The 25274-nt window shown below is 43.7% G+C and overlaps 1 protein-coding gene across 1 annotated transcript in view; it reads right to left on the reverse strand.

Annotated features, from left to right (window-relative positions):
• LOC311350255 (cGMP-dependent protein kinase 1) overlaps positions 1–25274 on the reverse strand; it is a 43318-nt gene continuing 18044 nt past the window's right edge. The window contains exons 3-16 of the mRNA XM_084470250.1: positions 22556–22619; positions 21102–21179; positions 19543–19637; positions 13939–14004; positions 11301–11375; positions 4053–4149; positions 3477–3616; positions 3042–3131; positions 2611–2752; positions 2081–2244; positions 1646–1768; positions 1467–1529; positions 1269–1335; positions 1–880 (exon numbers count right to left, since the gene is read on the reverse strand). Coding sequence (XP_084326376.1) covers positions 782–880; positions 1269–1335; positions 1467–1529; positions 1646–1768; positions 2081–2244; positions 2611–2752; positions 3042–3131; positions 3477–3616; positions 4053–4149; positions 11301–11375; positions 13939–14004; positions 19543–19637; positions 21102–21179; positions 22556–22619 — 1363 coding nt within the window. The 3' untranslated portion in view covers positions 1–781. The remainder of the gene's footprint in view (positions 881–1268; positions 1336–1466; positions 1530–1645; positions 1769–2080; positions 2245–2610; positions 2753–3041; positions 3132–3476; positions 3617–4052; positions 4150–11300; positions 11376–13938; positions 14005–19542; positions 19638–21101; positions 21180–22555; positions 22620–25274) is intronic.

The raw sequence follows: 25274 nt of genomic DNA on the forward strand, positions 1-25274 counted from the left end.
CTGTATGCACGTGTGGGTGTGCATGTGTCTGAGTGCGTGCGTGCGTGTGTGTTTGTGTGTGTGTGTGTGTGTGTGTGTGTGTATTTGTGACTGCATTTGTCTGTGTGCGTGTGTGTGCATTTACATCTCTCTGTGAGCATGTGCGCATGTGTGTGCGTGTGTCTGTGTGCACGTGGGTGCGCATGCATGAGCACATGTACCTGTGGACAGTGTGTGCACATGTTAGCACGTGTTACCATGTGTGTGTGTGTGTGTGTGCATGTAAGTCAATATGTGTGTGTGTCCCTTTGTGTATCTGGGCGTGTGTATCTGTGTATGGGCGTGTGTGTGTGTGTGTGTGTGTGCATGTAAGTCAATTTGTGTGTGTGTGTGTGTGTGTGTGTGTGTGTGTGTGTGTGTGCATGTAAGTCAATTTGTGTGTGTGTGTCTGTGTGTGTGTCTGTGTGTGTGTGTGTATGGGTGTGTGTGTGTGTGTGTGTGTGCGTGTGTGTGTGTGCATGTAAGTCAATTTGTGTGTGTGTGTATGTGTGTGTGCGTGTGTCCCTGCACGTTGTCCGCCCTGTGAGGGGAGCACTGAAGAGGTGCTACAGTAGTCTCTCAGTCCTCCTGCACCACAGTGTAGGGAAGGCATCCTGGTGACTCCAAGGCTGGGCTGTCCGTCTCTGCTTCCTTGCGGGTTCCTTTCTTTACACAGCTCAGCAGCTACGTCCTGAAGATGGCCTCCGAGCCGCGGCTCCTTTAGTGTTTCTGCTTGAGGGCAAGGCCGTTTGTGTTTTTTTGTCTAAAAGTCGCCGTCCCAGCCAGAGTTGTCGTCGGGCGGGGGGTCCTCATTGTCCTCGGGGAAGCTGTCGAAGTTACTGGTGTCCACCGCCGACGTCACCTGGGGAAGGGAGGGGGACGGAGTCACTCGTCGGTGGATTTGGCATTCATTCACCCATCAGTCATCCGTCACCCTCCACCCTAATTCATCCGTCAATTCATGAACCTTCTATGCAACTTATCCATTCATTCATAAATCAGTCTATTCATCCATACACTCATTTGATTATTATTTAATTAATTCTCATTTGATTATTATTTAATGAATTCATCCATCCATCATACACCCATCTATCATACACTGATCCGTCCATTCATCCATTCACCCATGTACGCAACCATTAAAAGGATAGTGAAAATTGATGATACATCTGAATTTTGTTCTTATAAGGACAGGCCCATATTTATCATGTTAAAAGAAGCGGGCGTCTGTGGTTATATTGTCTTACATTGGGGATGATTGGAGGTGTCAGCGTTCCTTTCTTCAGTCCCTCCCAGTTAAAGCCTTCAAACCATCTGAGGGGGAAACAAAAAGCACAACAAGATGACGGACCGCTTTATGGCAGCTCAATCTTCTGCTTTATTGGGGGTGGGGGGGGTAAGCCAGTTAGGAGGGATTTGGTTTGGCAGTTTTCTGCCAGGCTTACTTGTGCTTCTGGATGTCTTTAACGCCGTTCTTCAAGTTTCCCAGCCTCTCCGAAGGATTATCTCTGTGGCGTGGACAGAAAGAGTACATACACACAGAGTGAGGGTTGACATGCTTCCAGCGCATTATTTCACCGTGACAAATTCGAATCAGGAGCGGGTGCCTCCTGCAGTTTCATACCTGCATAGTTTTTTGATTAAGTTGCCTGCGTTTTTGGTAATCTTCTTTGGAAATTCGATCATGTCAATGCCTCTCAGGATGATGTTGTAAGTCTTCATTGGATCAGGGCCAGAGAATGGAGGGCTGAAAGAAGACATGAAGAGAAGTATTAGGGATTTGAAGAATAATGTTCCGTCACATCTATACCCATCAAAATAACATATTTTTCCACTTTTATTCAAAGTGCTTTTAAGTGAGGCTGAAAACTTGCGGAGCATATAATCCAAATGGTATTAGGATAAAAAGTATATTAAAAAAACTAGAGAGAATGAAGGGCGGCTGTAAGAATCAGAAAGACAAAGTTAATAAAAAGTGTATTATTAGTGTAATAGTCCCATCTCCACCAATAGGATCCTAGGGGAGAGGAACTATTTGATAGACAGTGCATAGTCCTACCTGCCGGTGAGCAGTTCGAACATGAGGATCCCCAGGGACCAGTAGTCCGCTGAGATGTCGTGACCTTTGTTCAGGATGATCTCTGGCGCTACGTATTCCGGCGTTCCGCAGAAGGTCCACGTCTTCTTCCCAAAGCCGATCTTCTTGGCAAACCCGAAATCCACCTACCGGCAAAAACAACATGGACGGATGAGGTTATCTAGACGGAAGCAAAACATACGTTGACATGGTAACGCCCGAGAGAACACACATCGTGAAAGATTTAACATCCATCCATCGTACATCATCCATCCATCCTTCCATCCATCGTCCATCATTAATTAATTCATCCATCCATCCATCCATCCATCGTCCATGTTGCATTCATTCATCCATCCATCATCCATTCATCCATCCACAAATCCATCCATCCATCCATCCATCATCCATTCATCCAAACGATCCATCGTCCATTCATCCATCCATCCATCGTTCATCATCCATCATCCACCGTCCATCCATTTGATTCAGTTGGTTATCTGGCGTCTCACCAGCTTGGCGTAGCCCCGGTGGTCCAGTATGAGGTTCTCAGGTTTCAGGTCTCTATAAATTATGCCTTTGGAATGCAGATAGGCGAAGGCCTCCACCACGCACGCCGTGTAGAACCTGGTGGTGGAGTCCTCGAACGAGCCCCTGCAGGGGAGACAGGCAGCAAGGGGGCGTGAGGAGGAGTGGACGGCGGGGGCATGTCTTCTACTACAGTGAGTAGAAGTCACGTTGTTAACCATAGAGGAATAGCTGCGTATTTATTCTGTTTGTTGTTGAGCAAATGACCAGTACTCAGTCATTTTGTCATCACAGTGGATATGACTTGAGGAGATGGTTGAGGTTAGTTCATAAGTCAAATATGACATTTCAGAGAGGCGTCGGTAGGTGAGCTGGGGAATGTTTTAAGGTTGTTTCTTAGTAAAGTAGACGTCACCTGTCTCTGAGAATGGTCCAGAGCTCCCCGCCCAGGCAGGCCTCCATCAACATGTACAGATACTTGCTGTCTTTAAATGTTCTATACAGCCTGTAAACACAAATAACAACAAAATAATTCACAACAAATTACATTAGAAAATTCAATTAGTCATTATTTATGTCAATGTTTTTGATGGAGAGAAAAAAAAGGGCCCACATTTCGCATAAATTAATTGAGATATAAATGTAGACTTAAAGCAGATTACATGGCAATGCTTGTCTAAGAGCAGTTGTGCATCAGAGAGGGAAGATGAAAATACGTGGTGGTAGGGATCCTTCCTGCTCTCTTATTAAACAAAAAGGCTTGCAGCCCTTACAGGCAGCACAGCAGAGAGATGCAGGAAAGCAGGTTGAACGTGAGGTTTTATTACATTATTTGATTTCCAGGGTGTACCTCACAATGAAGTCTGAGTGGGCCTCTTGCATAATGAGTTTCTCTGAGCGTATGTGCTCCTGTTGCCGGGTATCAACGATGTGTCGCTTCTTCAGGATCTTCATGGCAAACGTCTTGTTCTCGTCACTCTTCAGCTGAACCTGCACAGTGCCAGAAAATAAATAACAAATAAATAAATATTAATAAAATAACCCCTTATGAATAAGCTCTCTCTCTAATAACCGCTTTGAATGATTTTCATCACCGTTTAAAATAGGGAACCTCATACTATGTTGATGATGTGATAATACACATCTGTTTATATATTTTACAATGCTACTTATTTAGTATTTAGTAGTAGTAGTCATTGTACCCAAAGCGACTTCCAGTGAGTTTGGATGCATGTCATGAAGAGCAGGTCGGGTTGAGGTTATGTTGCTGAAAGATGCTTACAGGTAGACTAGGGATGGGGGCAGATCAGACCCAGTACCCCTTGGGTGAGGGGGGGGGGGGGGCGGGTGGGTCAAACCCCCCCCTCACCACTAGTCTGGCCTGTTCTCAGGTCAGGTGATTGAGTGAGTGGTGTGGCGCTCTCACCAGCTCCACGCGACCAAAGCCACCGACGCCCAGCGTGTCGATGATGTTGAAGTCGGCCAGGTTGAGGTTGAAGAAGAAAGCGTTCTCTGCCTCGTATCTGTGATGACAGGAGAGGAAGGGAAAGGAGGACAATTAGTTAACGGTACTTTCTCCGCTTATTTAAACCATCAACCAAATGACCTAAGCCATCCACTTTTTTTTGTGAACAATTGTTTTTTATTGCAAATTCACAGACTGGCGGCCCCTACCACCCCCCCTCCCTTCATCTCGGTTTAGCCTTACACTAAAAATATAAATTTATGTTTTAAGGAAGTGTGATATTACAGAGGCAGCATCCTTCCGCATTTCCAACCTAGTGGCCTTAGCTTTGTTTACCCGGCCGGGACAGTTCCCTAAGCCACCCACAGTTCTGTCTAAAGTACATTTGTCCTACAGGTCAAGATCGTGTATTCACATAAATATTCCTGTTATTTTTATATAATTTGTATATTTCATACTTCTTCCAATGGATGGATGGCACTATTCTTTGAAGAAACTAACAGGCTAAACCGTAGCAGGTGCGTGTGTCTCAGAATATCCGTCGGCGTGACATTCAGTGTGACCACAGACTAATTGTTCTCATTCAAGGGCACTTCATCACAGGTGGAAACAGGTGGTGCCCAGTTCCACTGTGTTTACAGTAAACACACACACACAGGCACGCACGCACGGCAGGGCATTTCAGATCACCAAACAACCGGCAGAGAGAGAGAGAGAGAGATGCTGTTTGTTGTAACCAATCTCCTATTGCGCACAGCCTCTCCTGTCCTCTTGTCCTATGACCTCATCAAGGATGGGTATCAGTAGCTCTTTCTCTACGGATTAGAAGGTTTAAAAGGGACATACAAACCCCCCCCCCCCCCCCCTCACCTCCCACCCCCCACCACCAGGGGGACAGAGCCATGCAGGGTCACTAAAGAACAGAGCAATGACTCCCTCCTTCTGGCCGCGTCTGGCCCCACATGTCCTGGTGTAGCCTTACAGGGAAGGGGGAGCTGACAGGGGAACCACACCGTGACTGGCAGAGGAGGTGGTGGGGTGGTGGGGTGGTTGGGTGGTGGTGGGGGTGGTGGGGGTGGTGGCGGCAGGCGGGAAGCTTGTTTAAAAATGTCTCTACTTCAGGGTTTGACTCTCAATTGGTGTGTGTGTTAGGGCTGTCAAAATTGCTCAAAAATTACGTTTGAATATTCCAGCTAAAATTCCCGTCAATAACAGGACAAACTAATACAATGAGACATAACTACTTGTATAGGTAGTTTATTTATTTAAACATATTTGACAACATATTACCTACACAAAAATAAGTAAATGAACTAATAGCAAAGACCGCAGACCTCTCTCTCACTCCCCTCACTCTCTCTGTGCATACTGGTTTAAATAAACAACAACAATAAACAAGTGCTGATCAAGAGTTTTGTGCAAGCAATTTAAGGTCCCGACTCTTGTCCCAAATATGGCAGGCTTCATTCAGTGATTGAAACAAATATAACATTAATTGAAGTGCAGTGCACCCACTCGCAAAGCAGACAGCCGCACCGCAGCTGCCGTGGGTGTGTGTTTTTCCACATTTGAATATAAATTTTCACCTTTGAATGTCTGTTTTAAAAAAACGATTTGAATATATATTCGAATTTATAATATTCGTTGACAGCCCTAGTGTGTGTGTGTGTGGTGTGTGTGTGTGTGTGTGTGTGTGTGTGTGTGTGTGTGTGTGTGTGTGTGTGTGTGTGTGTGTGTGTGTGTGTGTGTGTGTGTGTGTGTGTGTGTGTGTGCGCGTGTGTGTGTGTGTGTGTGTGTGAGAGAGAGTGGGTCCGGAATTTTATTTCCTCTGTTCAACTCAAAATATAATCAATGTTTATATGTCGATGGTTTCTCGAGGTATTGAAACCTTTTGCTGTTGTGTATGTGATACATTTTTTAGTACTATCCTTGGATGAGATAAATTAATAACTTTGTTTTTGGATTAAATATTTCAGAGGAAGAGATCACAGACTTCTGTCATTTAAAACACACACACGCACGCACACACGCACGCACACACGCACGCACGCACACACACGCACGCACACACGCACGCAGACAGAGACACACACAGACATACACATACACATATATATACACACAGACACACACACACACACACACACACACACAGCTGTATCTATAATATCCCGTCTCTCTGTCTCTCGGCTGGAGGCCAGCCTAGACTCCCCCCTCCCATGGGGTGCTGCTGAGTGGACTGCTCTGAGAGCCAGTGAAGGCCCCACCCCTCCATGCCTTACCGACACTGTGGTGATCTTTCACGGTGCTAAGTCTGCGATGAGGAGAGCTGTATGGAGGGGGACCTCATATACACATGTCTAAATAGGATCATCTGCTCATCCTGATCCTTCTAGTCTGTAACATCTATATAATATGTACATTGCGATATATTCCGATTGTATGGTTAGGGGTCAATGGTTGTGGGTTGGAACATTTTTAGAGGAAAGGTTTGCCGATATAATAGGTGGCTAAATCTTGCTGTGAAAACCCATGAAACCCTGAGAATAATTAGTGATTGTTTGCATTTTCAATACATTCAGATTACCCACTAAGTTAGGGATTTATCCTTCGCCGTGTACTTTCAATACATTATAAACTGAGTTAAGAGATACCAACTGTGACCAGTAGGTGGTGGGCTTGCTTCAAGAGTCCAAAACAATGATATTCTATGAAATAAAATATGAGTATATAAAATATGAGGACGAATTCAATATGATTTTGTTGATTTTCTAGATGTTTTAACTCCGGTTTCTTTAATGACAAATGCAATATGAAAATGTAGTTAACATGTTTATACTACACTTTAGTGAACTTCCACTGCAGCCATCACATAATATCAGGTGTGACTTTTATCATCATATGGCTAATTAGTGCACACGCACACACGCACACACGCACACACACACACACACACACACACACACACACACACACACACAAACACACACACATACACACACACACAAATTAAATGTATGCCCATCAGCAGCCTTTATCTGATCAACTACCTAATGAATATCCTGCATTCTAGTCCTCGAGCACATATTTGACTGACAATGGCTATCCTCAAATCCATCTATATATTTTTTCAGTCTTATAATTCAGAGCTGAAAGAGGCTGGATTCAGCTGGAGCTCTCGAGTGTGGGCCTTAGCTATGTGATCATCTCATGTCATCAGCAGGGATGAGGTCATAGCACATGAACAATGATGTTATCCCCATGTGAACCGGCTAGCTGATTCTGAGCCAGTGCATTAACAGTAAATGTAGAATACCTCAGAAGACATATTTCCTGTTTCCCATAATGAGCTCCCATTGGCTCGCGGCAACACTCACACAATGGATTTGGAGCATGAATCTAACCATGCTGCCTTTTTTATTGCCTCTGTTTCCTGTGCAGGCCAATATTGTTTTTTAATGTCTTAGTAGCTTTTTATTTGTATTTATGATTGCAATTAGGGTGATCATTCCCTGACCTTCTTATGGAGCAGAACACACACAGGAACACAAAGTAGCTCATGTTTCTATAAGGGGCTTATAGAAACACGTGTTACAGGAAATGCTACAGGATTCAATGCAGTTATTTTACATTTCCACATTTATAACAACGGTTGAAAGTTACATCCTAAGCCAACAAGTGAGGCTGAGAAAAATCAAAGCATACAAACAATTAAGTGTACTCTATTCTTGATTCATTATTTTTGATTCATTTATCTAAATGAATAATAATTGTGTAAGTTCTTTCTGTAAGTTGTTTCTGTCTTCAGGTTGTAGAAGAAATATAAATAGAAAGCCTTTATTGTCATTATACACAGTACAATGAAATTCAGAAAGCAGCTCCTTAAAAGTGCACACAGTTAGCACATAACAACATAACTGAAACCCTGCTGCGGATGATAACGACATGTAGAAGTATCATCATGCACAAACAATAGACACCCCCAGGAGGAGGCAAGATAATTTAGGAAAATATAAGCATCATGTAATCTCTACACTGAAAGGGTCTAGTTGCCTAGTCGAGAAGGTGCTCATATATGTACATTATTATATGACACACCATGAATGAAGACACCGTTGTAGAGAGACCCACTGTGTTCTACGCAGGAATATCATTTAGACTTAAAGGGAAACCTGATCTCATTACAGGAACAAAAAAGTACTGGGCTGATCTCTCTCTCTCTCTCTCTCTCTCTCTCTCTCTCTCTCTCTCTCTCTCTCTCTCTCTCTCTCTCTCTCTCTCTCTCTCTCTCTCTCTCTCTCTCTCTCTCTCTCTCTCTCTCTCTCAATCGCAATAACTTACAGCCACTATTAGCCTCTATTTCATGCATAGGTGTAAATGTAATGTAACTTAACAGGGACAATGTACAAAAGAAACATTAACCTTGCTCTAAACAAGGTTAATGTTTAGAGCAAGGAGAGATGCATTGTACCAGGTTTTAGCAAATTGCTCCACCTGATTTTCCACCTGTAGTCTCTGTGTGAGCGTTGCTTCTCTCCCACAGATATGACCGTCAGGTTGTCTGAATCCTCACAAAAGGAGGAATCAGAAAAGCGAAAGATCTGAGTGGCAGCAGGGAGTAATTGTAAATTGTCTGATCTAGCGGTTGGCTTTCTTCGTCCTTTTATTGCACCTCTATTTCCCTTTCCCCACCTGTTCTCGTTCTTTACCTCCATCCCCTCTGTCCTCTTTCACTTTGAACTCACCCTGAGTAGACACACACATGGGCACACATGGTTGCACCACACGCACACACACACTCACACACTCTCACACACACACACACACACACACACACACACACACACACATGGGTGCACACACACACACATACCAACATGCACACAGGCACGCACACACCAGACTAGGCCCAAGGTGCTTGTGTGTTTGCGACACGATAAGGGTGTCCTGGGCCTGCTACTGTGGTGTTACTCTTGTTTCCATGGCGACGGTGAACGGACTGCATATTAATTCCATGGCAGATACACCCAGAGGTCAGCGTCTAACTCAGACGGGAGGTCATTCAAGGATATGTTAGGGAACAGACTTTAGAGCCCGAGATCACTTAGGATTCCAATGATAATTAAAACTATTCATGATTTAGCCATTTAGCAGGACCTCTTGTCCAAAGTGCCTCAATGTAATGCATTAGCTGGTAGGAGTTAGTAGTACACTGTATACATTGGGGATCAAAACCCAGAACTAATGTGACTATTTATTTGTACAGTGGAAAGAGACAAATATATATTTAAGCAATAGATCACGACAGGCTGTGGAATGTGCAGTTAAGGGGGGTCGACAACGACCCGTAACTGTGGTATAATACATTTCACTGACTGAATACACTCTAAATTTTTAAAAAACTAGTCGGAAAGTCGGAAAAGCATTTTTTTAACGAATACAAAAATGTAGTCCCTCCTGGCTGCCTGCAAAGTGCGCGGCGGTTGCTATGCAACACACTGTAGCGTCCTTCAGAGAGAAGGCTAGAGACGGTAGCTTGGTTCGCCGCAATTTAGCCTACTATCGAGCAGTTCACTTACCGTGTGCCTATTGCTTTACAACGTTTCCACCCTCTCCATCAATCAACATATTTTTAGGCTTCAGTGAACTATGCTATTGCTTTTATATATAAATAAAACAACAGTTCAAGTTAGGCGCGGAGTGATACAGAACTCCGTAAACTGAATGGGCGTCATAACTGTGTGTATACTATGGAAGCATATATGTAGTAAAATTCAAATAGCAATGCAATTTGCAATTTGCAATTCAATAAGTCATTACATTGTGCAATTGATAATTCATTATGCAATTTAATAATGTAATTTGTAAATACGTTATTCAAAGTGTATTTTAATATGCAAAGTGACAATGAAATCCTCAATAAAATTTGCAAAAGTTATAACAATAAAAATAGAATAACATTTTGTCAAATTTTTTGAGTTCCTTTATTCAAATTGAAAAGCTATAGCGTCCCCGTGATTGCAATGCACTTCGCCACGCTCCGTGTGTTGCAAAATTCAAATGACATTTCAATCCGCAAAACACTTTGCAAATCGTTTTGCAAAACGTTTTGCAAAACGTATCAGCCAATCGCGTCTGGGGGGGGGACTACGTCACTTGCTCGTCAGACCAGCTGATCATCCACGCACGTTGCAATTTATTTTCTATGCCTAGCATTGTGCCAGATTTGACTCTTAATAGGTCTATGGTTTGCCTGAGTTTACGTAATTATAACTGAAAATGGCGGAAAAGACGGTCTGGCAGCTGCTGCGGGATAAATAAATAAATAAATTGCAATGTGCGTGGATGATCAGCTGGTCTGACGAGCAAGTGACGTAAGTTCCCCCCCAGACGCGATTGGCTGATACGTTTTGCAAAACGTTTTGCAAAACGATTTGCAAAGTGTTTTGCGGATTGAAATGTCATTTGAATTTTGCAACACACGGAGCGTGGCGAAGTGCATTGCAATCACGGGGATGCTATAGCTTTTCAATTTGAATAAAGGAACTCAAAAAATTGGACAAAATGTTATTCTATTTTTATTGTTATAACTTTTGCAAATTTTATTGAGGATTTCATTGTCACTTTGCATATTAAAATACACTTTGAATAACGTATTTACAAATTACATTATTAAATTGCATAATGAATTGTCAATTGCACAATGTAATGACTTATTGAATTGCAAATTGCAAATTGCATTGCCATTTGAATTTTACTACATATATGCTTCCATAGTATACGCTCATTATACAACAGTTGGAAACCAATCGGATCGCTTGATTTAAGCCACCTGTTTTATGATTTTTATTAAATAACTAATATTGTAACTAGTCATGCACTAGTTACAATATTAGTAATTTAACTAATCTTTTACATTTAGGCTAGCTAAACTATGATTCAGCATTTGAACGGTGAATGAATATTATTAGTAGATAGTTAAGAAAAGTCACCTGTTTGGCAAAAGGTGTGAGCAATGAAAGCAAAAAATGGGCCTGCAGGCTCTAATTCATGTAGACTATGGGACTAGTAGACTAGGGGACTAGTAGACTAGGGGACTAGTAGACAAGACGACTGGTAGACTAGGGGACTAGTAGACAAGACGACTGGTAGACTAGGGGACTAGTAGACAAGGGGACCGGGGTAGTGGGGGCCGTGGGGGTGACGTACCTGGCTTTAGCGTCTGCGTCCTCCAGTCCTTTACAGGACACGTCCTCAAGACCCCCGATGAGATGTTTGAAGGAACTGCAACACAGAACAATGAACGGCACAAACACATTAACACACAAGAATTACACTCACAACACATACAATCATACACTATCAACACAACCAATGCAAACGCTGCTACGGTCACACGGAGTACTACTACAGAGGAGCAGCTACGGCTTCAAGTAATTCCTCTACGGTCCGTTCTTACGGTCAAACATGGTTATGCCGACACGCTGGAGTGCAGCTGAAGTGCCTTGCTCAAGTACTCGTCTAGAGCACAAGGAGATCTCCGTCTCCCACTAAGAAGGCTCTGGCTCACAGAAGGCGTTGAGATGCTGAGTACCTCAGATGGAGAAGGGGGCTGCGGAGCTGTATTTGTTTGTTTATTGCCCAATGCAATTGTCAAACACTAGACTTTCCAGCCGCAGAATACAATACCCTTGAATTCCCGACCCATAGTCAACGAACATATGGTTTGAGTACACGTTTAACTTTTTCCGTGAGCATGTGTGAATGCCGCCCACGATTCAATAGAGATTCTGGAAGGACATCTGTTAAATGAATACATGCCGATACAGAAATATGACACCATTAGTCTACTTCGGCTTACCATCCGTGCAAAAAATATACATAATGCCTCAATGAATACAGCTGGAGTCGTGTCAGGAGGCAGCTACCAGGGCACTCAGGGACTTGATCTCAACAGGCTGCTTCTCTCTGCTGGCAGACGTGGCCACAGAGTACACACCCAGCAGCCACCAGAGGGAGTCCCAAACATCTCTGTGTGAGCCTGTGTGATCTGTGAGGTGTGCACACTGGAGTGTGTGTGTGTGTGTGTGTGTGTGTGTGTGTGTGTGTGTGTGTGTGTGTGTGTGTGGGAAGGGGGGGGGGGGAGGGGGTTGTGTGTGTGGGGTAATAGCGATGAAGCGATACAGATGCCATTGGCTCCCTGATGGGATCATAATGTATGTGCTCCCCCCCCCTCACACACACACACAGACACACACACACACACCTGCGACCCCCCCCACCCCCACCTAATCCCCCCTGTTATCCCCTTGGATCTGTCTACACTGTGTTATGCGGTTGCATTGTCCCACAAGTGTCACATTGTTGGTTTTGGGCACCCTGCCATTCGAGCTCCTAGCCTACATAGTGTACGTCTCACACTCTATCTTTATCCACTCTCACCTTTCCTCTCTAACTCTCCATCTTTCTATATCTGTCTTGGTTCGTACAAGTACATACAAGGCCTACATCTGGACCAGTTCATGTGTATTCTCACTTCATATGGCCACACTGACTCACACACACTGCAACGCGGATAGTGTGAGCGAGGTGGCATCCGTCCCACAGCAGTGCAAGCCGAACGATGTGTTTGCCGGACAAGCCATGTAGCCATTGCTAGTGCTAGCATGTAGCTGGTGCTAGGGCTAACACCTAGCCACTGCTCGGGCTAACATGTAGCCAGTTCTAGGGCTAAATCTTCGCCACTGCTAGGTCTAAAAAGTAGCCGCTGCTGGGGCTAATACATAGCTTCTGCTAGGGCTAACATGTAGCTACTGCTAGGGCTAACACATCACTGCTGCTAGAGCTAACAAGTAGCCGCTGTTAGGGCTAGCACATGGCCGCTGCAAGGGCTAAATCTTAGCCGCTACTAGCGCTACCGCATCCACACACATCCACACATCCCCAAGGTCACACTAACCAACTATGTCTGACGATGATCCAATAATTGAGTTCAACCGCACTGTGTGTGTGTGTGTGTGTGTGTGTGTGTGTGTGTGTTTGTTTGATTCCTGGACCTTGGGTTCCAGAGGGAGGCCAACCTGATACCAGCTCCTCCGCTTTCCCCGCCCTTTAATCTGTCACACTCTCTCTCTATCTGTCTGTTCGTCTGTCTGTCTGTCAGCCTGTCTCTCTCTATCTCTCTTGGTCTATGTCTTTCACCCTCTCTCACTCCCTGATCATCTATCACTCTTTGTCTGTCTTCTCTCTCTCTCTCTCTCTCTCTCTCTCTCTCTCTCTCTCTCTCTCTCTCTCTCTCTCTCTCTCTCTCTCTCTCTCTCTCTCTCTTCGTTCTCTCTCTCTGTCCGTCTCTAAATTTACAACGTGCACACAAGGAAATTAGCTACTTGACTTTTGGTAACGACCCGGTTAAATGTTAATGAGGCATATCTCACAAGCTAATTCTCACATGACTATAGAACATTATCGTGTATTGTACTTAGATCCATTCATTTGCAGTTTGATGAATGTTACAAACTGGGTGTCGGTGGCGACACTGTTTGTATCTTAGGGAAAAATGATTGCTCATCCCCAAAGGTGTTGCTATAAGTAACCTTCGATATTGCCATTTTAAGCTAAAACGTTAGTACCATAGGATAATTTAGGATATTGTCTTGCATGAGGAACATGGCAGTTTCAAACACAACAATGTTTCCCCATGATGACAAAGCATTTTACGATTACTAATAAACAATTACCCAAAAAACATTCCTACCATCATAAACACTAACATTGCTGTGCTCGTGAGACGGCACTGGCCGTTGTGATGTGACGTCTCAGTGTGCGAGCCCTATCACTTGATACTCACTCTCTGTCGATGACCAGACAGGTGACGGTCTCCGCTGCGATGACATTGGCCGTCCGAATGTCCTCTCTGGAAACAAGACGCACATAAGACACCAGGATCAGACACAGTGGAAAAACACTGGACAGAAAGACGAAACAGCAATTGATGTCCATCATATTCCAATTCATTTTACCACCAATAATGTTGCATTTTAAAATATATTTGGGAAACAGATGCAACAAACATATGGTGGAAAAGTTGGGAACCAAAGGTTTGCAGTGTCAAATATTTTCAAAATAATTTTTCGAAATGAATTATTTTTCTTCCAAAATGTTTTGTCTATTTCTCCAGTTGAACAAGTCTTTTTTCCTGAATAACATTTTACTTTCTAACTCGCTTCACACAGAGCCCTAAATAACAGCCATACTCTTTGCTGGAGGCCACATCTGGGTCATCAGTCTCTGAATCTAGTGCTGATTCTTCAGACGAGTCCCCCCAATCACACGAATCCCCCGAATCCGTAATCCAAGAGTCCATCGCTATTCCAACAGAATCTCTCCTGAAAGTGGATGGGAGGGATGGATGGGAGAGGATTCCCACACAGCGATGCGTGGACCAAAACCCTGTCTGAACTACTGCTTCTCTTACCGCTCGAAAATAGAAACCAACCTTTATACCGCTACTATCTATTAGCCGCTACTAGTTTAAAATATAAAGTCTCATTAGGTTCATAGTCCATAATGTCCAAGAAGAAGATTCTGTTTGAGGTGGTAAATCGTGACTTTGCTTGGTACTCCGATCTTTCCCGGCCAAAAGCTCATCCTGTGAAGAAGTATTACATCCAGCCAGTGAGCGATGTAGAAGAAAGACAAAGATGGAGTAGATGAGTGTAAAAAAGATGGCAACTTGATTCAGAGAAGCTAGCAGAGAGGAAAATCGAGGACTCTGCTCTCTGTCTGTCTGTCTGTCCGTCTGGCTGTCTGTCTGTCTGACCCGACGGACACATGGCAATGTATCACGTTTGGTTTGAGGTGACAATCCCGTCTTGTGCTTTCTGAACTGCCTCTCCTGTTCCCCACACACACACACACACACACACACACACACACACACACACATGCACATGCATAGGTGTGACACACACATGCTCATGAGCACACACACAAACACACACACACACACACATACACACACACACACACACACACACACACACACACAAACACACACGGTTGCATGCAGACAAATACATATGGGGATTCTCACACACACACACACACACACACACACACACACACACACACACACACACACACACAAACACCTGCACACACACACAAGCAACACACACACACAGAAATAGACCCATCCGAACAAACACACGATGTACCCGCACCACTCACTCACGCGCACACACACACACACGCACACACACACACACACACACACACACACACACACACACACACACACACACACACACACGCACACACACACACACACACACACACACACACACACACACGCACACTGTTGTCTATCCTCTCTCTCTTTCTCTCTCACTCTCACTCTCTGTCTCTTGCACTGTGTGTGACAGCTAAAAGGTCACAGCTGCTGGGGGAACAACAAGGTTTAAAGAGAAAGCATCAGTGACGGAAGAGGGGGAACGAAGAACAGAGGAGAAAACCAAGAGGAGGGATAAAGTTAGACAAGGGGGAAAGAGGAGAGAGAGGAAGAGAAAGAAAGAGAGAGAGAAAGAGAAAGGAACAGGGAAACGGTACAGCTGGGGGGGAGACATTCCGCCCTTGTTGTAATATAACATCATTGCCATTGTTGTGCTTGTTTTCACTCGATAGAGGATTTGAATGGAGGCCAGTGATTGCAAACAGTCCCTGTGGTTGGCACAGCTATATCAGAAGGCCTACATCTGTCATTGGACGGTGTGAGATAAAGTATGTGCCAGTGGCCGTCCGACTTGCATAGTGTTACTTGTCAACAGCCAGCAGGATACAATTGCAACTGCCGGTTCACAGTATGTTGGGTCTCCCGGCTACATGTTTGTTTATTTGTGTTAGGAATTAGAGCATTAACCAGATATAGATAGCCGATATGAAGATATTTCAAATCCAGTGTACCCGCTAAATAAAGACCTTGTTTAGATATTGTTTTGATAAACTAGATAAGGTTGCTGCTCAGCAGACGTGATATCATCTTCGTTCCAGCTCAAAACTTTGCTTTTATTTTTTTATGTTTGAGTAATGTACACTGTGTTTATTTTCATCAATGTGTGTCTGAAATTGGATGACACTTTTGAATGGAAGTCTGTAGTTTATAGTTCAACAGGCATTAGGAGTGCCCTCCTTCAAACAGTGTCATACATTGTCATTTTTTAAAGTGTCATACACTTTTTTTTTTAAAGTAGCGTTAAAAGTATTTGCGTGCTATCCTATGCCATAATAGCATAGCATTGCATCATATGATAACTTAGTATTTCTCATAAACTCAAAACGCTGAACGCTGACATGACACAACTTATCATTACAGAGTATATGTTATGTAAAATAGTATTGACATAATGTCAACACTCCAGCCACCACATGCCATCAGGACATACGTCAGAAACGTCAGAACACGTGAAAACATGTCAAAACCTAAAATAAATATTTGTCATATGCCATGTCATTCCTCGACACAGCTTCAAATAACCACATGTCACAGCCCATGACTCCTAACACACGTATCCAGCGCTAACAGATACTCCGACAGCGGTGGTGTCGCCATGAATCAGCAGTAAACAGAGGGAGCCGTGCGTTAGACAGCCGTGTCTGTCACACCACCTGTTCTCCTGATCTACGCTACGTGTACCAGCTGTGGAGCCTCCGACTGATGGGGGTGGTCTCATTGATCCTGGAGGGCTTTGATGAGTCACATGATCGGCTGTGTTAAACGGCTCATTCATTAGCCATCTGGAAGGGGGACTACACCCTCGTCAGGGTTACGACTTCCTTCGGATGCATGCGAGCAGGCGTGTGCACGTGCACACGCACACACACACATGCGCACACACACACACACACACACACACACACACACACACGCATGAATGTATAATGTGCATTCTGAATAAACATGTACAAAACATGTGTACAGTACACATGTTTTTACAGACAATCACGCACAAATGAAAGACACACATACATGAACATACATACATACATTGTTGTGAGTAGATTAGCCTTACCACAAATAGTAACGCGCACAGACACATACACACATACACACACACAACACACACTACTTACACACAAAACAAACACGACACACGCTATCTGCACCTCAGACATTAATAGCAACCATAAATCAGATAGGTTGCTGTGTTTCTTTTCTTGGAAACGAGTGGCAGCAGGAAAGAGGATCTTTATTAGTTTAATGATAAAAGTACTGTATGCTTAGTATGTCCATACTAGACACACACACGCAACACAATACCCCTGAGGCTGTTCCACACACACACACACACACACAAACACATGCACAAACACACGCGATCATTTATTCATTCATTCATTCGGTCATACATACATACAGCTAGGCATACATACATACATACATACATATACAAACACACCCACACACAAACGCACGTTATGTTTATTATGTATATATTAATATACATAATAAACATTAATATACAGACACACAACACAGAATAAACACAACGTCCAGCCTCCTGCACACCTTAAAAGGCAAAGGACCACCGCTGCACCCAAGCTGACTTTGATTTGTACACACAGAGAGGACCCAGATCAAAGCCCCCGGCGTCTTCGTGTACATGGGTCCCTTTCAGGAGACCCTCTTGAGTTTCTAAAGGCCATGTCTCACTTAACTCCTAATGAGGCAACACGGGAAGCCGCGCTGATCAAAAAGTCTTGCGGTGAACCAGTCCTGGCCCCGCTGCTATACTTAGATCCAGAGACAACAGGGTTGACCATCAAAAGGTGTATTTGAATAGAATAACCCCCGCCAGACAAAGGTGCTTGTGACAAACTACTATGCTCATACCTTCTGTACAAGATGCAGGAGGAGATGGGGTCACTCTGGGGTACATGGATGAGATTTTCTTCCCACTTGTATAGTCATACAAGATGTTTAAAAGATGCACTTTAAAAATCAATTTTGGAACGCCAGATAACGGTTTATATTTACCTCTCACAAGAGTCAGAACCACCAAATCAAAATATTTGCGCTGTCGCCATGTAGTGGGGGGTGTAAAAAGGTGTTTTAACCCTTACTGTTGACTCCCTTTTTAAATAAATGACAATTCAAATTCAGTATAAAGGCCCCTTTGATATTCCACATTCCTTTGTATTTAATCTAATGTGAAGGGTTAGAACCTTTAATATAATTACTTGTCAGGTAGGTTATTGTCCCCTCTTTAACCACTTATAGAATACTGAAAATGACTTTAAATAAGTTACGCAGGCCATACAATGTCATTATATACTGTTTCAGCTTGACATTGCAATTGCTGCTGTTTATCAGCCAGTGGCCACAAGATGGCGCTGCGTACATCCAGCAGTTGAGGAGCAGTCGGGACAATGAGTCTGTGGCTTCAACTTTCGTTCCACCTCGTCTCACCTCTTCTGATTGTTCAGACTCAACACTTTCCCTCTGCTGTTCTCTGTCTGCTCTTAATAATGCCTGAAACCATGGGACAGGACAAACAACGCAAGGTGAAAATAACATGATCCGGAAATCCTATCCACTAACACTTTATTTTTTATTTTCAGGCCTAATTTGGTTCCTCAAGCTTTATTTAAAGTAACCATCAACAATAATTTCATAAAGAAGTGTTGTTGGTAGTATACCTGGGAGCTTAGGTGGTTTAGCATTTCTTGTCGCAGTTTGTTGATAATTGTATTTATGCGTACTTCCTTCTGTGGTTAGCCAGCGCTTCGCATTGATCCGTTCGTGACACATTAGACTCTCACGGAATAAACAAAGAGCGATGGGCCTGGACAGACAGAGAGCCAGACAGAGAGCCAGACTCCACCACTAACACCTTTTGAGAGGAGAATATGGAGTTTTTGTGTGGTTGGGGTACAGCATGGCACGACCGTGTGACTCTCAAAACATTCTTATCATTCAGCACCTCACCGTGCCTGTCAGGAGGAGAGAGTGAGGAGCCCTAAAGAGGAAGATGGCTTAAGATATAGGACGGGCACACAAGGAGACGAAGAGGAAGAGTAATAGAGATACATCAGTACATCACCAAGGAGGTGAAGAAGGACAGAATGGCAGATGGGTAGAAAGCGTGGTGGGAAGACAGACAGAAAGACTGGGGGATAGAAATACAGACAGAAGGACAGGCTGAAAGAAAGACCAAGTGACCAGACATACAGACAGAGAGTTTAAAATAATAACAAAATGTTTAAAAATAAGGCAGAAAGATAGGTCATATGGAACCAAAAAACTGAGTGACAGAAATATACAAAAGACAGGCAGACAGACAGACAGACAGACAGACGGCCAACATAAAGACACAGAAGACAGGCAGACTGAAAATGGGGTTGGGGGGGGGGGGGCAAAGTTATAGACAAATGCTAGAAAAAATTCTACTCTTACCCCTGGAGGGCTTTCTCCCCGAACCAGTCCCCCTTCCCCTGGGTGCGCAGGTAGACGGGCTCCCCGTTGGCCTGGTCCTCTCGGGTCACATTCACCTGGAGGGCAAGGATGAGGAACAGGTGAGACGTGACAGAGGAGTGGCAGAGGCTTAGGGGCAGTGATTACCAGGAGGTATGTGACCGGCCGATAAGAGGTGGCAGACACGATCCAGTCATTTCAATGGGCAGTAATTGATTAGTCCATTATATTGACCCTCCTCCTGATCTCACCACCGGGTTGCCAGCCCACTGCAAAAATATCAAGGGATAAACTTAATACTGAAAAAAGTGAATTCAAGGAGCAAGGAAGAGGAAACCATAAGGAAAAAGAAAAAGGACAAAACTAGCAAGTGTGTCTGAGTGAGAGTGCATGTGTGTCTGTGTACACGTGGGGGCATGCATGCATTCGTGTGTGTCTGTGTGTGTGTGTGTGTGTGTGTTTAGAAATGACAGTTATAAATGGATGGGATGAATTAGTTGAAGGAGAAAAATTGGCAGCAGCAGCAGTCTGGAAAATTAGTAAAAAGAAATAATGGGCAGAGCTGGGGGCATTGATGCTAGAAAGGATTGCCATATGAATCAGATCAAGACCAAATGAAGGGTGCAGGGCACAGGAGTAGGTATTCCATTTGGGATTTGACCATAAAACCTCTCAGTGGTAACTAGAGGTACAGGTGGCATGCACGATGTTCCCACTCTTGTGTACACAAACCAGTTAAAGGAGAACCGTCATGCCCAGCTACTGTATTATCTTACACCAGAGAGGATGGCATCACATGGGCGTTGTGAGAAGATTGTGGTTTAAAACACCTTCCCATTTCCATGTTAAAAAATTCCTGGAGAAGTCTGGCCGTGTGAGAACAGACAATCTTTGAACTTTTCTGTGATTGTTGGCAGAAACAGAGTGGATGTTGCTGATTATTTCACAGCACAGTGATGAGGCAGAAGGTACTTTTTTCCCGCTTCTCTAGATTTCCTGTACTCCAAAGCATGAGCAATAGGTCAAGAATGAGGGCATTCACATTACTCGTGGGTGTATGATCACATTTCCTGGTCACCAAGCTCGTGCGTGTGTGTACGTTGCTATTGGCCGAGCAAAATACCTCTGAAGCTAATGTGCACATGCTCAAAACTTTTGAACCGGCAGTGATACCTGAGTTGGCCTTTCGGAAATGTTTTCTCAAGCTGGGCTTTATTGACAAATAAATATATCAAATATGGCAAATAAATAACCCACAGGATGTGGGTTCCATTCAGTTCCTGGATGACCTACACACACAAGCATGATGATGGTGATGGTGATGATGTTCCAACCCTTTCCCACAGAGGGGTGTGTTACATCTCCCTTCTGGTTCTAAAACAGAATGAAGATGTTACCCACATCATGTTTGAGGATGTGTGGGGGCCCTCTCTGCCATGGCGGCCGTGTATTACTGATCGATGCAGAAGGAAAGGCGGTAACTATGGAAGCAGGTGGAGAGAGAGAGCGAGAGAGACAGAGAGAGAGGGAGAGAAACTCACCTTTCCCTTGCTGATGATGAAGAAGGTGTCTCCCCGTGCCCCTTGCCTGATGATGTACTCTCCATCTTCATAGTGTGTCTGTCAGGAGGGGGGGGGGAGATGGGGAGAGAGGAGAGCAGGGGAGGGGGGAAGAGAACATGGAAGAGGGGAGCAGAGCAAGGGCAGAGGAGAGGAGGGCAAGAGGAAAGGAGAGGAGAGGAGGGTTGGTGGGGGCAGAGGACAGGAGAGAATGGGAAGGGGGGGCAGATGACGTAGGGGAGGGGAAGAGAAAGTAGAGGAGAGGAGAGGGGAGGGGAGGAGCATCGAGGACGGGGAAGGAGAGCAAGGGGAGAGGAGAGGAGAGGTGAGGTGGGATAGGAGTTGATTTGGAAGAGAAGCAGGGGGGAGAGAGGTGGAAAGGAGGTACATAAATAATATGTGTACAGATATGTGAGTACAGAATTAGAGAGGGGGAGAGTAGAGGGTGAAATGGGGAGGAGAGAGAGATTAGTATATTTGCACACCCTGATTCTCACTGTTCTTTTCTCTCGAGCAGCAGGGGGTGAAATACAGTTGCCTACAATGAGGATCACAACCGTTTTTATGAACCTTTATATGCACCTAAATGCTCTCAGGAGAAAGATAGAGCAAACAATATACATACACAATTATTGACACTTTTTTATTCAAATTTAATAATGTGAGGAAGACAGTAATACTTTTGTTACTTTATCATTTCCTGTTTATTATAACTTCAGCACTTAAGGGAATGGTGAATACTCACTCAATCATTTAATCTATTCATATTTTTGAAGGAGTTTTACAAAAAAAAAAGAATATGCAATGGATAAAACTAAATGAGAAAGCAAACATAATCTCACAATGTTTAAAAAATGCAACACGCTTTATCACCAGGGGTGGGAGGGGTGGAGCAGGGCTTCCAGGAAGTGCACGTCATAAAGCAATTCCCTATTGGCCAGTGGTTAATTTACATACTGCTGGTGCACGGAACAAACCGCTACTGCGCGATAAGCCCCCTCTCTCTGAGCGCTATTAAAACAACCCATAAAAAATGCAAACACTACAGCGCACTACATTAACATAGAAACCCGGTACTTATTAGTGTACCGCCCCCCCTCAGGATGAAAGTGCTCCTCAGGATCATCGACGCATGAGCACAAGAAGACGTCCCCCAGAGAGATGTCTGTCACGTAACATGGCTGTATTCTCCGTGTTAACTTCCACAGCTGATGCATTAAAAGAGGCTGCTTCCCGCACAATCTGGATACATTATTAATGCTACCAGGCAACCGAAGCTTTGATTCCCTTTGATACGAGAGGTTTCCCTATAGGTTCTGGCGTTGTATTACGTTTTAACCTTGTGCGTTTCAGTAGCATTACAAAACCTAACGAGTATAGAGAGGAACAAAGAAGGAGGAGAAGAGAAGAACGACAAGAGACGGGGCAATGCTTACCTCCTCAAGGACGTCGGCTAGCTTGCTCAGAATGTCCTCCTGTAGGCCGTGGAACGTAGGAACACTGCGGAACAAAGGAGAAGGACGGATGAGTTATTAATCAAAACAAGAGGAGAGGGAAGAAAGAGTTAGTGAGGGGCAGCTCCTCCGGTTTGGTTTGTCTTAGACTCCCGAATCAGACTAAATCACAGATTATTATTGTATCGGTGTACATCAGAGGTCAGCTCCCTGAGTTCACTACCACTTACTGCAGATCCCGGTTGAATACACAAGCAGGGGTGGGGGGGGGGGGGGGGGGGGGGTGTTGTGTTCCCATATTTGTTTACCGTTAGTTGTTTTTCCCTGTCTGCCCTCATGTATGCTATCTGCCTGTTATCAAAACAGGATATCTATAACAGGGTGTTGATCTTGTAAAGGCTACAGCCATTAACCATTGGAAAAGACACAGAAGAAAAGGGCCTCTCTCAGTATCACCCCGGTCATTCACCAGGCCTTGTAACAGTAATCAAAGCCATCCAGCCCACCCACCCCACAGGCTAGTCTCTGTAGAGCTCTGCTGATGGAAGAGCGAGCGTTGGTCAGCAAGCCAGCTGGCCCTCTCAACGCCACAATCAGCAATCAGCTATTTTGTCCCCATATTTTTCCAGAAACGTTCAATCCAAGTTGTGAAGCCTTTTAAGGCCTAAAGGCACATTTCAAATAATACTTAATAATACCAAATGTCCAAGATGTAGGTTATTGATTGACCTTTCACATTTCTAAAAACTCAACTCGATACTGATTGTTTTTCTTGTTAAAATGAAATGCAACATGACTTGAACGTAACAATACGAAGAATATGATGTGTGTCCCTCTCACGGATATACAGCTAAAACAAGCCTGATCGTCAATTTCCTGTGCACTAAACCCTGTGTGAAGTAGTATTCCCACATGCTGAGCATCAGTGGGTGGATGGCTGTCTGATAGCCAGAGGCGCCTTCTTTATCCAAAACTTAGAGTGGCGGGGGAGAGAGCGGATTGATATAGCTCACTAGCCTTAGATGTATTACTCATCTTCCATTAACTTCACACACAATTGATGTGACCCACAAACTAAAGCTATTATTATCTAATTATAATCGGCTATATTTTCTTAGCACATTAGTAATATTTGTTAGGTTTTTTCTATAAATACCATGAAATAGTTTTAGTTAAATTGTTCAAAACACCAAAATCCATATGAGATGGATACTGTACTCAGTGGCGGTCTTACCATAGAGGCATAGGTAGGCGGCCCCATAGTAGGGGGGGCCCCCAACCAACCTCAAAAAAAAAGGTATTATTATTATTATTTATTTATTTATTTTTAAGTACACAAACAAATAATAAAAAAAATAAAACAAAGGGTTAGGAAATAAACTTACACAAGCAGCTCAAATAAAAGAAAAAAGCGAAATGACGCCGATAAGTATTTGGCAACGCTGCCAAAGATGACACACTTTTTTACGGCTATTTTTGGGGATACAGACAGGAACAACAATGTTCAAAGCATTGAATATGCCGCTACAGCAGCTAGCTGTGAAGTGGCGCTAGGTGAAGACCTGTGAGAAGAAGTCAATAAGTAGGACTCTGTGTCAGAAGTGTGTGATGTGGAGAATAATCTATCTTTTCTCTCTCTCTCTCTTTCTTTCTCTCTTTTTCTTTTTTAATAGTTCAATCTCAAGTGCAATGCCAATTGCAACCTCACATATACAAAGTCAATTATTCCTCTTGCCATTTTTTTTTTTTTGCCATTTTCTATTTGCTAAGTATATGGCTGTTTGTGATGTTTTGCTAAGTAGGCCTGTTTGTGGGGGTTTACCCTAACTACTTGTCTTGCTGTTATACTGATATTGACTTGATCTTAAAAAAAAGAATAAACAGTGCTGGCATACCTGCCTAGCCACCATTCAGTCGGTACATTTTTTTTCTCTGTTCTCTTTTAAAGATCAGATGAGGTGGGCCCCATACATATCTTCGCCTTGGGCCCCCAGTTTGCTAAATCCGCCACTGACTGTACTGAGCGGTTCCTAGACTAAGCTTTTGTGTGTGTGTGTGTGTGTGTGTGTGTGACTGACTTTCTTCTTCTGATATGTTAGATTGTGTTTGAAGAAGTTACAGCCATTATCCAACAAGCACAGAGGAGACTGGTTCTTTCTCTGTGTAGGAAACAAACAATACTGTGAGAGTTTAGCTGTGAAGACAGGGCTGACTTATTGGCCTTTAAGGAATATCAGAAGCAAATGTTTTTTGGAGTGAAAGCTGTGTGACTGTATGTTTGAACCCAATAACCTATGCCCAAAACTATTAATTATCTCTTGTTGCACTTGGCCCACTCTTAATGTTCTATTGTTAAGCAGACTTTTCCCCTCTCTAAATTTACTATTATTTAGCAGATGCTTTTATCCAAAGCAACTCCCAGTGAATTGAGACATTAAGGAGGCCGTTAAGGGGCATGTTAGCCTGGGAACCAGACAAGTCTTGCAAGCTCATGTTTCCTTTGCTCTGCAGATAAGGTCTGGCTCCCCTCCCTTACAAAAAGATTCCTGCCCAGTACAGGATAGACCGACCAATCACAACCATTTATCTAAAATGAGGCGGGATAAATATAATTAAATATAAATAAATATTTTTTTCAACAAAGACCTGGGTTCCGCTGATGTACAACTGTGGTTTATGCTATCGTGACAGTTTTAAACAA

This window comes from Micromesistius poutassou (assembly GCF_964030765.1).
Source record: "Micromesistius poutassou genome assembly, chromosome: 7".
NCBI lineage: Eukaryota > Metazoa > Chordata > Actinopteri > Gadiformes > Gadidae > Micromesistius > Micromesistius poutassou.